Source organism: Staurois parvus, unplaced genomic scaffold, assembly GCF_062004578.1.
Source record: "Staurois parvus isolate SC_StPar_1 unplaced genomic scaffold, SC_StPar_1.0 ptg000096l, whole genome shotgun sequence".
In the NCBI taxonomy this organism is placed as follows: Eukaryota; Metazoa; Chordata; class Amphibia; order Anura; family Ranidae; genus Staurois; species Staurois parvus.
The window spans coordinates 17896444-17912395 of NW_028317892.1; the positions used below are offsets into that span (position 1 = coordinate 17896444).

The following is a 15952-nucleotide window of genomic DNA, read 5'->3' on the forward strand; positions in this document are numbered from 1 at the left end:
AAAATATTCTCTTATATGTATTTCAGCAGTGTATTTTGATGCTAATTTAAATTTTAGCTTTAATTGGTTGTGTCTAGTTATTGCAAAACCATGTAGCTGTCTTTGAAATTGGATCTCTGAGAATACAAAGCACAAAAATGTTATGAAAATGACTCTCAAAATTGTTTGTCTTTTTGTGTTTTGTCATAATTATATTTGTTTAGTCATTGTGTTACAAAGAAACATCCAATTTCTCATGTTAGGGGAATGTCCTGAAGCCAGAACTGAAGAGAGACCCTGTCAGTACCCGTGTTAAACTGAAGATTGTGCCACACCTTTTGAGGTCGAGACTGGCAGCAGAGTTATTTCCATCCAACATACAGGTATACTGATGCTCAACATAGAAATAAGCTTTGTATTCAAAATGTAAAAAATTACCCTCTTCAGTATTGTTAGTAACTGACCTGAAACAAGCATACATTTTTTTTTTTTTTATAAATACCAAAATGTTCCTTTATTGAGGAAGAATGGCATTGGTACAGTTCATAGACATTCGGAGAAAAGAAAACAAGTGCTGATAATCAATAGACATCGCATATACGTGGTCTAATACAGTACATCACAATAACAAAAAGCCATATAGGTGCCAAAGAGCAGCATCTCGCCCATACATCTCAGATTGTAATTGAAAGGGGACCAGAGCCATGCCTGGACCCATACAAGGATGGAGCACCATAAGGGGGGGCTCACTTTTTGGGCCAGCCACGGCTGCCATACTCTGTTGAATTATAGTAGGCAGTTCCTATTTATATATGTCAATTTGTACATGGGAAGGACATCACTGACAGCTTTTTCCCAGGAGTCTATGGAGAGGGGGGCAGACGCATTCCAATTAAGTATAATTTCTTTCTTGGCGTTGTATAGTATAGTTTGCTCATCTTCCTGAATGCTAAGCAAAGCCAAGGCTGGCTAGGCTGGTAAGGTCAGCTGCAGGCAGAGATTGATGAGCTCAAACACCACCGCCCAGAATCTGGATACCTCTGGGCAAGTCCGAAACATATGGCAATAGGAGTCCTCTGACCGTTGACATCGAGAACAGTCTGAGAACCACTGAGGATAAATCCTGTGCAGCTTTTGAGGTGTATTATTCAGCCTGTGTAGGAATTTCATCTGAATCTATTTATCCCTAGAAAAGATCATCATTTTTCATTTTTTTTTTTTTTTCTTTTAGATTTTTAGTTTATTTTTTATTCATTCAGTAAATTTGTATTGATTTTTTTCGTAAACATCACAGAATTGCAAATAAGTCATGGTATAGCCAAAAATATAGCACAGAAAAATTTGTGCAAGAAAAAGAGGTAATACAATGAATACTTTTGTGTTTATGATATTGTTTTCCAGCTTTAGGTTGCACTACAAGTGAGACTGAAGAATAAAAGTGCAAATTTGTGGTGGCCTTATAAACAAGATCTCAATATAAGTAGTAGTGAAACAGTGGGTATTACTGAGTAGAGGAGGGAAAAAAAGAACAGTCAGCGTAAGAGTAAGGAAAAGGTATGGGAAGAGGGAAAAATTATCCAGCTACAGGCCAAACAAATTGCAGTTCTTTCCAGCTGAGAGATGCATAAACCATGGGTACCACACAGCTGAGTATTTTCACATTGTATCAATTACTCTTGCCTCCACTTTCTCATGTGGCATCATTTGTGTGATTCAAGATTTGGTTTAGGCTATGGAGAGAGGAGAGGTTTTCCACACTCTTCCAATTTTCTCTTTAGCATCAGTGATGACATGGATCATTAGCGTAAATTGTACCTTAAACAGATCAGGGGACTTTATACAGAGAAGGGCATCCTATTCCATCAATGTAGTCAGGATGGAAAAAAACCTGCTGACCAAAATTGCTGAACCAGTGGACAGGTCCACCAGATATGAAAAAAGGTTCCCATTTGTCCACATCCTTGAATACAAGTGGACGGATAGCCAGGCACAAATCTAGCAATTCTAACAGCACCATATACCTTTGTGCCAAAACCTTGTAATTAGCTTCTACCACAAGCACGTTGCAAGAGTTCATTGTATCCCAAATACGGGGCAAATTTACATTGTGTAGGTTAATCCCAAGATCCTGTGCCCAATGATGAGTGTAAATTGGGAGTTAGAATGCAGTAAGTGGGGTGGGCATGGTATAAACAAGTTCATTCCTGGGGAATGAGGATCCCTACAGCACCAGTGTTCAAATGGAAACAAAAGCAATGAGCCACTGGGAAACGTAATATAATGCACCCAAACCATAGCGCACCAATGTAAATGTGGCCTTATAATGTTTGGCTTTTTCAGGAAGATTACATGACGAGTAAGTTTATGATGACGTGTAAAAAAACTCAGAGCAGCCTACCAATTTTCCGTTTACAGAGTTGTCTGTGAATGATGAATTTTGGTTCCAATCAGTGGCTTTGTTGACTGAGAGATAACTGTGTATAAAGACTCTTAGTCTCTCTTTTCTTTATTTTATAGGTGGTATATGATGGGCTGTTTGGTGGAAACACGAATGCCAAGTTAAGGATGTTATGTCTTCAATTTGTGCACCACATCTGTTCAATGTAAGCAACTGTTGTGTCAAAAAATATTGCCATTGAAGACCAAGTAAGACTAAAATCAGAATGTAGCTTGATAATTTTACTTAATTTTAGTTTATGTTCATAATCTGAGGTACACACGCATGCATGCAGGTGTGCGTGCGCCTGCACACACAAACACTCACACACTCCTTTTTATTTCCAAGAAGCGGCTTCACTGAAACTACATATAAAGGTAATGTAGAAGTTATTAGTGGCAGGTATAAAAGCAAAATATAAAAGAGGTAGTTTCAGAATGATTGATCAGTATAAAATATTTAAAGTGCAGACAATACCATTGTCTTAAAGCAGTATTAAAAACGAAAGCAAATCTTTATTAACTAGCTGCCGACTGCAGATAGCCGAATGACGACTGCACTGCGGCCGGCCAGTTCTGGGTGGACGTCATATGATGTCCTCCCAGAACGCGCTGGCGCGCACCCGGCGATCTCTGTGATCGCTGTGTCCTACGGACACAGCTGATCAAGTGATGTGGTAAAAGGCCAATCACAGCGGCCTTTTACCACGTGATCAGTGGTGTCCAATGACACGCTGATCAGAGGGAAATGCAAGTGCCGGTTCTCGGCTGCACTTTCCTCACGCTGTCAGATCGTGAGGAAAGTACTGCCGAGAACCGGCAGTTGTCAGAGCGGGGATCGGCACCGATCATCAGGGCACTGATGATCAGTGCCCTGATGATCGGTGCGCAGCAGTGCCACCTGCAAGTTCCGCCCACCTGTGCCCAGCAGTGCGCCCACTAGCTCTGCCCACCCGTGCCCAGCAGTGCACCCACCTGTGCCCAGCAGTGCACCCACCTGTGCCACTCTGCAGTGCCACCCACCTGTGCCACTCTGCAGTGCCACCCACCTGTGCCCACCCACCTGTGCCCACCCAACAGTGCTGCCCACCAGTGCCACCCACCAGTGCAGCCCAGCAGTGCTGCCAGTCAGTGCCACCAGTCAGTGCCCAGGGGTTGTGCCAGTCAGTGCCGCCAGTCAGTGCCCATCAGTGATGCCAGTCAGTGCCGTCTATCAGTACCCATAATCAGTGTCACCTATCAGTGCCGCCTATCAGTGCTGCATATTAGTGCGCCTATCCGTGACACCTCATTAGTGCTGTCTATCAGTGCCGCCTATCTGTGCCACCTCATTAGTACTGCCTATCAGTGCCCATCAGTGCTGCCTCATCAACGCACATCAGTGAAGGAGAAAAAATACCTGTTTGAAAAATTTTATAAAAGAAACAAAGAAACTTTTTTTTTTTCAAATTTTTTGCACTTTTTTTATTTATAGCGCAAAAAGTAAAGCGCCCAGTGGCGATTAAATACCACCAAAAGAAAGCTCTATTTGTGAGAAAAAAATGATCAAAATTTCATATGGGTACAATGTTGCATGACCGCGCAATTGTCAATCAAAGTGCGGCAGCGCTGAAAGCTGAAAATTGGCCTGGTAAATAAGGGGGTATAAGTGCCTGGTAGGCAAGTGGTTAAATTGCAGCTTACCATTTCTTAGATGTGATTGCTGCATTCATTTGTCCTTTTTAGGCTTACTATATTTTCATTTGGTGATCTAACAGCAGAACAAGCTTCCTTGCAAAAGTAGAAGTTAGTGTGTTGAGGCAAACCATTTACCACTGACAGGGGTGTTTACAATCATCAGCTTGTTTTTACTGTATATAATACCTTTATCCTGAAAGGAAAAACACTGTTACTGTAACTGCTTATATCTGGTTAGCTGGAGTTTGGCTTCAGTTGGTTACTGTATTAAAAACTAATAGTACTTCTAACACTCCCCCTTCCCCAAGACTGACAATACTGATATCCAAAGATGCCCCTGCGTTCCTTTATCCAGAATGTAGGCCCCCTAATACTGGAAGTGTGTTACTGGCCAGATCACCGGGTGAAAACAGAAGGAAAAAAGCCTAAAAATAGAAAAGAAAATGAATGCAGCCACTAATGATTGGTAAGCTGCAATATATTACATTTTTGGATTTGGGTTCACATTTGCGTGGCTGTGTGTAGGGCAGCACATTCATTTCAATGGGCTGCCTTACCCACAGAAATGCAGGGAAAGTTGTCCCTGACCCTTTTTTTTTTTTTTGCACCACACCAAAAACACCCTGCATTTGCCAATGTATAGGGGTACCCATAAAGAGCAGAGAATTTGTCTGCATTTTATGAATAAGCGTGATTTTGCATACGTTCCGCGACACACAGTAACAAACCAAACCTTGGATGGGGTGCCTCGTGACTGAAAATACTTTGAGAAGCACTGATATATACAGTATGTGTGTGTATTTGGGTGTGTATGTATGTATGTATGTATGTATATATATATATATATATATATATATATATATATATATATATATATGTGTGTGTGTGTAAGTACTTTTCCTAGCCTGCACATTTTCAAAAAGAAGCAGATCTGTCATTAATTCTCTATAACTCTCTTGTTTTGTGCTGCTAGTCCGTTCCAAAAGCAAATCAAAGAAATTGCTCCAAACTAGTGAAGGAAACTTAAATGGCTGTGTATAGTACCTAATGTACATTCTGCTAAGTCTCCCATACAGATTGGAGTAACTTGCTCCCATATAACTACAGAATCATAGAGCATAATATGAAACTAACAGCTTGCAAGATCCACACAAAGTTTGTATATTCCCCAGCACATCAAACAGGCTGCAGTGACCTGCAGTTATCCTGATGTTCGGCTTAAAATTCTTTTAAAGCACAATGCTTACAAAAATATGCAGATCACATCCTACTATTACAGTTCCAGGGTCATCACATAAAATGTTAGCAGTGTGTACTTTGTGATATGCTCCACACAAGGTCTGCATGTCCCTGGCACACTAAAGGGGGCCTGCAGAAACCATACTTCAAATATTGGACTCAAACTCTCTGAGTGTATAAGACTTGCAAAAAAAAAAAAAAAGCAATTTTCATGCAATGCATTTCCGTATACAGCTTTATTATTCTGAGCACAAATGTTAACAACTTTACGTAACGCATGTTCAGAAGACTAATTTTCGTTTTTGGCTGTTTAGTGACTGCATTTTTTTTTCAATGATCATTTTGTTCCTCTACAGATGCCCTGATAGCAAAATGAAACCTCTGGGCCCTATGCTTCTGAATGGGCTTACAAAGCTGATCAATGAGTATAAAGAGGTAAAGTATTTCTATTCAACATTCAGTTAATATGTATGTGTTTGATTATTATATGGATATGAGTTAATTCAAAAGAAATCTGACAGGGTTATGCATATTTTAAATGTAAGTAGGCACTGTTATGTCACAAAATCCACACAGGCTGCCTTCTAAACCTCAGAGGTGCTGCAAAGAGCAGTTCAGGAGGTGGTCAGTACAGGAATTACTGCTTGCAGGGAGAAAGGTACAACGAGATGTGTAGTCCTTAGAAATGAAAATTAAATCGCAGAGGAGAAGATGCAAAGCATGCTGGGAATCCAGGAAGTTGTGGAAATTGTTTGCCAGCAGACATGCAGCACTCAAAACATGAAAGGAGATTTTTCTAGTAATCTTATATTGGATTTTCCAATATACCTATTGTTTGTATTGCTATTGCAATGCTAATGTTATAAAATGCTGGATCTCCTTTAACTCAGTCACAGAGGATAAAACAAATCCTAACACTTGAACGCAGTTTTGCAACTTTGATGTGTTCGTAAACCTGTACATATCATCACAACTACTTAGTGTATCTAGGTGAAATATACCTTGTTTTTCAGGACAAACTAGACTTTCATTTGGTGCTAAATTGCAATGGATTTCTCTAGGGATACACCGAAACATCGACCAAAAATAGACAGTGATACATATGCAATAAGGCGCTGCGTTACTTTAACTGACAATTGCACACTCATGGAACATTGTACATAAATTAAATTTATGTCCTTTTTTCCCACAAATATAGCTTTCTTTCAGTGGTATTTGATCACCTGGTTTTTTATTTTTTGTGCTATAAACAAAAAAGACCGACAATTTTGAATTAACAAACCAATATTTGACTTTTTGCTATTAAAACATACCCAGTAAAATAAATTAAATAAAATTTCTTCATAGATTTAGGCCAAAATGTATTCTGCTACATGTCCCACTATGTGTAAATTAATTGGTTTACGTGAAAGTTATAGTGTCTACAAATAACGGTATATATACTGGATTTTTTATTTATTTATTACTAGTAATGGCGGTGATCAGTGAATCAAAGGGTTAACAGTGTGCTGTGTTGTGTTTTACTGTGTGTGCAGTGTGTATTTTACTATGTAGACAAGCTGTTTGTATTGCTCTGCTGTGCAGAGCAATACAAAGCAGCCTGTTCATGCTGACGGAAGAGATCTGTGTTGTTTATATAGACATTTCCCCTGTCAGCTCCACCGACAATCTCCGATGATTAACATGCCAAGGAGCCAATAGTGGCATGGGTAGTGAGTTTGCCATCCCTGTTGCAGTACTTCTGCTATAGGGCGGTCAGGAAGTGTTAAGGTTGCCTACACCTGCTTTAGAGGGAAGGGGAAGGTGCCAGTAGTTAGGAAAGTAGAGACGAGACAATGAGAACTGGATGACAAGGTATTAATAAGTGACAAACTAGGTTTGTTTGGCAGCGTAGAGGCAGGAATTGTATTTTAGAAGGGAAGATTTCTATAGGGTGAAGTCTTGCAGGAATTTGGTTTTACTCAACAGTCACTAAAGAGCACAGCTACAGTATATCTCTTGAAATTTCTGGTATTGCCAGTTTGCCAAGGTTGTAATGGTCAAGGCCTGATTCTAAGTGTAGTTAGAGGAGCAAGTGTGTCCAGTGAGTGAACTGTTGTAGACAGAGGTGGCCAAATTAGGCCACGGGTGATATTTTTTCATGGAGGTGGTCAGTAGCAGAATAGAGACATGAAGGTTAAATTGGCAAATGTTTCTGTGAGTAAACGTTTGGAAGGATCTCTCTCACCTAACAGCCGATCTCCTCCACTCCTCCTTCCACTCCATCCCCCACAGCCATTTCCTCCTGTACCACTATCCCCTCCCTCCTAGATTGTAAGCTGGAAAGAGCAGGGCCCTCGAACCCCTCTTGTATTGTTTTGTTACTGTATTGTCTCATGTATTGTCCCCCACTATAATGTACAGCGCTGAGCAAACCAGCGCTATATAAATACTGTATTTATACAGTGGATGAAGACAAGGGGTTGTGATCAGAGAGGGGAAAGGGGGAGTTAGTAAAGGGTTGCTAGGATTACAGAGATGGGAGAATACAAGGTCAAGGGTGTTACCATTGGAGTGAGTGGAAGCATGTAATGTGTTAGGTCAAAAGATGAAGTTAATTTGAGAAGTTGAGATGTAGCCAGGCTGTAAAATTAACAGGGATGTTAAAGTCACCAAAAATGATAGTGGATATTTGAGGGGAGAGAGTAGGGTGACCAGGCAGAGAAGTCCTCAAAAAAGCATGGCTCTGGTCCAGGAGTCTGATAAATAACTGCAGTACTCAAAGAAATTGGATACAATGGACGAATAGTAATTTGCCCCTACATAGACCTAAGATGCAGAACCACTCACCTCTGCTCAAATTTACATACTCTTTTTATGGGGGGCAATTGTGCGGCAGTGCCCAGATGTCTTGACATGACCCTCATATTTATCTCTATGGAATCTGTAAAGTGGATGTAAAGACCACTGGCACAGCAGAAAGCCTGGCACTGGGGGACCAGGTCTGCTGTACGTTTTGATGTCTTTGTGGGGGCATAGTAGATAGGAAAAAAGGTGGAAGAACCCATACATGATTTATATTAGTAAAAATATAAATGCAGTTTAAAGTGTCAGTCTTTAAACAAAAAATGCTGTGAACTTCTGCATGACTTGATTTATCATGACCAGAAATTCTGTTTTTCTAACTAGGATTGATTTTCATAATGCTTGAGATGATTGTAGCCAAACATACGACAAAAACAATTGAATACTGTCTGATACTTTTTTTTTTTTTATTTACATCCTGACACAATTTTGTTATTTTTAGGATCCAAAAGTGCTTTCGATGGCTTATAGCGGTGTTGGTAAACTCTCTGGGTATGTTCCTTTAAAACAGAGAGATAATATATCGCCAGATTTTGTAGCAAAGCATATACTGACTATTGCTTTTTCTCCTTTGTAGTCGAATGCCCCAGCTTTTCACCAAGGACCTTGCTTTAGTGCAGCAGTTCTTTGAAGCCATGCGGAAGGTAAGTAAAAGACGTTTGCTACTTGGTCAGTGAGGAGGAAGATGTATGGCACCAGTCAGTAGAATAAGAATATCTTTTAATGTTTGAGTTATTGAAAATGTTTCTCAGAATTAAATTCATGATCTTGGTTATGCTACAAAATCCTATGCATTGTCTCAGATTGTAATTATTCAACTGAACATTAGCTGGATACTTTTGCACTTACAAATAGAGGGTGCCCACCATTCTGCCTACAGGTGCTATCTTAGATCTCATCTACAGTGCAGCTAAAGGTCAAAACTGGTATAATGATCTTTCAGTCAGAAGCGCACTGAGTTTGGTTATATCTGAATAGACTACTATAAAGGTGTGACTGGTCAATGTGTTACCCTAAGAGGTCTTAGATGACAAAAAAGTGTCATTTGCCAGCAAAATGTTCATTCTTGTCTACCAATATTTATTATTGATTTATTTCAGATACTTATATAGCGCTGTCAATTTACACAGCGCTTTTACATACAAATATTGTACATTCACATCAGTCCCTAACCCTCAAGGGGCGTACAATCTAAGTTCCCTAGCTCACATTCGTACACAGACTAGGGCCAATTTACACAGGATCCAATTAATCTACCAGCATGTCTTTGGAGTGTGGGAGGAAACCAGTGTACCCCCGGAGGAAACCCACGCAGTCACAGGGAGAACATGCAAATTCCAGGCAGGTGGTGCCATGGTTGGGATTCGAACCAGCAACCCTAGTACTGCCAGGCGGACGTGCTAACCATTTAGCCACTGTGCTGCTCCCCATATACTTTGGTAAATGGAAAAAAATGCATTAAGGCCTGGTTCAAACTGTTGTGGGTGAGGGAATCACAGCAATTCCCTCAGCTGCTACCACATGCAGTGAAAATGCATTGCTTTGCATTCAATCTTCATTGCACCCCTACGCATCTAAAAATGCAGCGCTTTTGTGGGTGCTGGATCTGCAAGGAAATCACATGGTGCAAAAGCAGCATGTGATTTCCCGGCTGCTGTTTTTTAAAATGCTGCAGGAACCTTTTTTTTTCCTGCATGAAATTCAGGCACAGAAGCTCATTCAAATGAATGGGCTGCCGTGCCCAAGCAAACCTGCAATAGTGTAAACCAGGCTTTAGGGCCTGTTCATACTTTACTTTTATTGTGCATTACAGAACATACAAGTACAGCAATTTTTCAGTTTCTCAGTTGTAGTGCGTTATAGTGCATTGTGATGGGCTGCAACGCATATACATCGGACACATTACTTTAGTGTATTGGGGTGCCACTGCAGCAAGCTAACGTATGCAACTTGCAATCAGGTAATGCACATGTTGATGCACTGCATCGTAAAAGTGTGTTTCAGCCCTTAAGTTTTGATGTGGTTAAATACCTAGATATAATTTCAAAACATGCAAAGTGTTTGGCAAAAATAAATTACTTGCTATTAAAGGTGTCACACACAATGTAGGTTCTGTGTAGTGTTATGTATTTTATATAATATTTATTCTCTAGATTCTGGATGGTAGTGTTCACTTTTCTACAACAATGGTAGCTATATGCATGGGCTGGACTTGGATGAATGGAAATTGATTGTGAAATGACCTTTTAAGTATGCATGTCTGTTTGTCAGCAATTTTCACATATTTTACTCTCGAGGAAGCCTTAGAAACATGTTAAGACCTTGGGAAGCCCCTAAAATCAATTTCTTGGGAAAACCCTAAAATCAATTTCTCATCTACAGCTTGCAAAATAATGCATTGCAGATATAGCAGTAATAATGTAAATATAACAAACGCCAACAAAATTTAAAACAAAATTGTATACTAAATATCAATATGACAGAGTTACAAAAATGCTGCATTTACACTGGTGCTCAGTGGAACACAAATTTCCAACTTTGTGTTGGTCTTTATTGCAAATCTTTAACTTGGCATTGGTGTTCAGGAAAATGTTGCTTTGGTGCACAGGGAAAAACTTTTGATTGTCGTTCAGAAAACACTTCAATGCTTAGGGAAAAACTTCTATGCTCAGGGAAAAACTATAATTTTCCTTTGGGCCACTTTTCTTGTCCTGCCTCCTGCAGTGTGACAGTAGGAATTAGGACTCTAATTATAGCATTGTTCTTGTAACATCAGGCTTTACTACCGCACACAGCAGTAGTAAATGACCAGGAGCTGCAGGCTGAAAAGTAAAGCCACCATTGTGAAGATCTAAATCCACTGCAATGGAGGCAGAACCCTGGTCTACTTGAAGCTTTCTGTATTACACAATGGCTGGCAGACTTTATTCTTTTTCTTTTTTCTTCAAAAATAGGATAGGAAACAATTTGTATGAGTAGCATTCTAGTTAAAGTATGAAAACAAGAAAAAAGATGGAAAGAATACAGCAGTAAGTAACAATGGGACACTTTCACATGAAACCACAAAAGGAAAAACCCTCAGCAGTGGCCAGCTAGCTGTGTGTAGCATAAAAAGGAATACATAGAGAACCATTCCAGGTGAAGGCTAAAAGTGTTCAGAGGGTCATTAGAGTTCTGATAGTAAACCAGAAGGTCAAGACAAGGTTCTCTAGAATTCTTTGCTTTGTTAAAGTTGGTGGAATAATAAAATATCCGGGAAAAGGCTTAATGAAGGCAGTTCAGGATAGACTCCTTTCTGAAGAATTTTTCTTGCCACCAAAAAGATAATGGATAATAGCTTTCTACTGCCCACCGTGATCTTGGTTACCTGCAAATTCAGAAGAGCAAGGATGTACATACTGGAGTTAAAGGGATAACATTTACCAAATGATCAGTAGCACAGTGGGACACCGTTTTCCAGAAGCACTTAATCTTGGGACAGGCCCAAAAGGCATTAAGTCTGTAGGGTTATGACCACAATTAAGGCATTTAAAAGATAGACTGAGTCCCATGAGAGAGGATCTATGTATGAGTAGACATAGAATTTCTGATCTATTTTAAGCATATTTTCTCAGTAAGTAGATGGAGGCAATTATTGTGCTCTGTGCCTTAATAAAAGTGTTAAGAATATCCAATGATGGTGTAGGAGATTGGTTGGTCCATTTTGAGAGAGCTGTGGATCTCTTGGAATACTCAAATAATGCGTAACAAGTATATATCCAAGAAATGGTGTGCTTAGAAGGATTAGGCTCATGCTGTAATTGTTCCAGAGTGTTTGCCCAGTCAGTGGGTGAAAGATTTTTTGAGATTGCATGAAACATAAAAGTGAATTTGCAGAAATGTGAAAAGTATGGATCTTAAAAAGGCAAAAGTCTCAAACCTTCCTTGCATGTTTGAGTGCCCCCAAACTATCAAGCTCTACCACCAAAAAAAGTAGAAAAACCTATCACCCCAGAGGAGCTTAAACTCGCTATCTCCCAACTTATACTCAAAAGCCCAGGCTCTGGGGGCCCTCACACCCCCCCATTGGTTTAAACCATTTAGGAACTCTAATTCCCAACTTCTTATTGGCCTTTGTGCTGCCTGAAAGCATACCCTTCCCGACCAGCCAACTGTTAGAAGCACACATTTTAGTCATCCCCAAGGATAGTAAAGATCTTGCCCAATGCTCTAACTACCGGACTCTTGTTATTAAACAAATATATTAAACTACATGCTAAGATCCTAGCGAGCAGACTGCTTTCGATACTCTATCGTTTTCAGGTGCATTTCTGCATCCACGTTTTTATGCATTCGGTGCTTTTTTTTTTTTTTTTTTCTCCAGTGTAACGGGGGATGCATTTTTTATATGTGTTTATACCATGTTCCAGTACAGTTCTGTGCAGGTAAACTGCAGCATGTTCTGCCAGAGAAAATAGTATAAAAGCTATTAACCATATTCACTGCGCATACATAACACATTTTGTGTGCACAGATGCGGAGAAGGCATTTGATAGAGTGGCCTAGGATTATGTGCGTATTACTCTTCAACACCTAGGCCTACAGACTAAGATGCTATCCTGAATAGGAATTCTTTATGCAAACCCTATGCCTTGAGTCCAGTTCAATGCCCTACATGTCGGACACCTTCATACACATAGTATTAGACAGGGGTGCCCTATGTTCCTATTGATCTTCGTTATCACCATGAAATTTGTTTTTAAAATGATTCAACAGGACCAAACATCCGTGGTATCCAGACACCCACCAAGATGGATGACCTGTTTTTTTGTTTTTTTTTTCTCCTGTCCCATACTTTACTATCCTTACCAAATCTACTTAAAACCCTGGATGAATTTCAGGCTATTGCAAATTTTAAAATCAACTACTGCATTTAATATTACTCTGCCCCCGGACATCATCTCACAATGTTACCTCTCATCCACCCTATTGGATCTCTACCCTCTTAATTTCTCCAGAATATCCACATCTCTAGGTATGGACGTAAAATCATAGGGCAGGGCACAATTTTTTTGGCTTGGTCATGCAGCCATACTAAAAATGAACATCCTTCCCTGTCTGCAGTACCTCTTCCAAACAATCCCAATCCTATTCCCTTGCCTATTCTTTGCCACTCTCCACCAGAATCTCAGAACCTTTTATGGCACCGTAAATACCTGAGAATAAAACATATCGCTCTTAGACTTCCAAAGCCAGTCGGAGGGATCAGCCTCTTTTAAGGCTACTTGAGCCTGCCACCTCTCCCATGTAGTAGACTGGTTGGTTACTTTAAAGGAATGGGTAACACTTGAACAGACGTTTATATCCGCCTCCCTCCAAGTATGGCCTTTGCTATGAAAACCTGTAATATTTAAGGCTGTGGAATCTCAACCTTTAAAGCCACTCTCTACCTCTACAAAGCGTTCCGACTAAAGCACACCCTTCCGACTAAAGCACACCCTAACTACTAAATACTTACTGCTGATGCCAGTCCGTTGGAACCCAGAATTTCCCCATGGGAATTCATTTTTTTTTTTTTTTTTTGTGCAACTGGTGGGTTGACCTTTTTTGCTTCTAGCTCACGAGTTTAGACCATGGCTCCTCCAATTGCACCAATCCCTCCAGGCAATGGACTACCTTACGCCATACCCACTTTTGTCCTATCTCCAAGTAAGACCTTTTCGAAACAATCTATGCAGTCACACACACCACACCAGACACCTCGCGGAGTTTGACTGTCACACTGCTTCCCCACAAAAATGCCTTATATCGAAGATCTACGCCTTCCTTTTTCATGGTTCCAAACCTGGCAAAAATGCTGCAGCAGAGCCCTGGAATATGGACTTGGACTTCACAGAAGAAGACTGGTCCCAAATAAACACTAACCTCCTTTTTAAAGTGTCCATCAATGTGAATATTCAAGAAACTAGCAATAAACTTCAAAGTCGGTTGTATCGCACCCTGACACCCCCATGCTATTTAACCCACCCTACCGGACACCTGTTGGAGCTGTCAGTATCACGGAGGAACGCTTCTGCATATATGATTGTCATGCCCTCTGATACACCCTTTTTTAACCGATCCATTCCCTGATAGAAAAAATAATTGAGATCTTTCTTTTGACCCAGGCACCCTCCTGCTCCACCACACAGACCTGTCCTCCACCAAATACAAATGTTCTCTCACTATACAGTACATTTACTAAACACAGCCAAAACAGTTATTCCTAGATCCTGGAGATCCACTCAAACTCAGAGTTCCAATTAATAAATAATTTGCGCTAGTAAATATATATAAATATATGTAAAGAAATCATCAAATCATAAGTCCAGAAAAATATATATATACCAATACCACAGAAAAATATAAAAAACTTTTTAGGTGCAAAAAAACTTTTGTGCAAAAGGAGTGTCTCAATATAAAAAAAATTTCACCAAAAAACCTTGATAATATAATGGCAGATCATCCATAAAAATATCTTCAGAAACGGAAGCTCTCCAACACACCGATCCTCATCGATCGAAATAACAGGACGAAAAACTTTGTAGTTAATCGAAAATCCACTTCTCCAATAGAAAAAGGACCACCTTCAAACGTATCCATGGGGGGAAATGCCAAGCACTCGAGAGAAACAGAAAGACTTCATGGTGCAATATTATAAAAACCAATTCCTTTATTAGATACTCATTGCACTTACTCAAGAGGTGTCCCAGCCGACACCAGCATTAACAGCATCAACAGCAATCACATAAACGAGCCTGACTACTCAGCACATGTGCAATAGCTGGCAGTCAAAAACGTAATGACATCACATCAATCAAGCTCCGCCCAAATCTTCAATGACATCACATCATCAATCTTCCGTTTCTGAAGATATTTTTATGGATGATCTGCCATTATATTATCAAGGTTTTTTGGTGAAATTTTTTTATATTGAGACACTTTTTTTATATTGAGACACTCCTTTTGCACAAAAGTTTTTTTGCACCTAAAAAGTTTTTTATATTTTTCTGTGGTATTGGTATATATATATTTTTCTGGACTTATGATTTGATGATTTCTTTACATATATTTATATATATTTACTAGCGCAAATTATTTATTAATTGGTACACTTTATATATGGTGGTTTTTTTGCAGCTGGTACACTATTAGTAAGTTATACAATTTTGACCATAGGCGCTATTATTAATTTTTCTTAAACTCAGAGTTCCGACTGGTTTGCTGAACTCGCTATATCTTGTGGTTCGATATTATTAGACCTTCATCAAACTGTGAGCTTTCATGTTCTTTGTTCAAGTCTTTGAGCCATAGGCCCAAACACTGATGCTCTCACTTCTCCCTGTAGTTGATACCACAACTTTCTTTGGCTCTGTGTACTGCTTGGGCTATCTGGGTCTAATCCTTGTCTTAATATTCACATTCCCTTCAGCACAGCATTTTGTCAATCACTGATCCCATGTTCATAAACATGAGACTTTACCTTGGGTTCTGCTTGTAGACTGCTTACCCAGGTTCTGCACTCAAGGTCACTGAAACTCTAACCTTCACTATGCGGTTAGGTTAGCTCCATCACATGGATAGTCTTTCTACACAGGTCTCCCTGACCTACAATCCTCAGACTCTGCCCCAAACTTTTATATACCCATCCTCCCCATATCAAGTATCACTGGGTGAGAATTCCTTCTGCTCTCTCCTCAAAAGAACTGGTCTTTTTTTTTTTTTAATTTAAATATTTATTAATTTTTTCATATTAATA

The 15952-nt window shown here is 39.8% G+C and overlaps 1 protein-coding gene across 2 annotated transcripts in view; it reads left to right on the top strand.

Annotated features, from left to right (window-relative positions):
• The window catches only part of ECPAS (Ecm29 proteasome adaptor and scaffold), a 171195-nt gene that overhangs the window by 43376 nt on the left and 111867 nt on the right, over positions 1–15952 (top strand). Inside the window, exons 9-14 of one of the 2 annotated variants that reach the window (XM_089670950.1) lie at positions 243–362; positions 2497–2582; positions 5688–5766; positions 8618–8667; positions 8753–8819; positions 10329–10364. In XM_089670950.1, the coding sequence (XP_089527076.1) occupies positions 243–362; positions 2497–2582; positions 5688–5766; positions 8618–8667; positions 8753–8819; positions 10329–10364 (438 nt within the window). The remainder of the gene's footprint in view (positions 1–242; positions 363–2496; positions 2583–5687; positions 5767–8617; positions 8668–8752; positions 8820–10328; positions 10365–15952) is intronic. The other variant, XM_089670951.1, reaches the window with a different exon arrangement.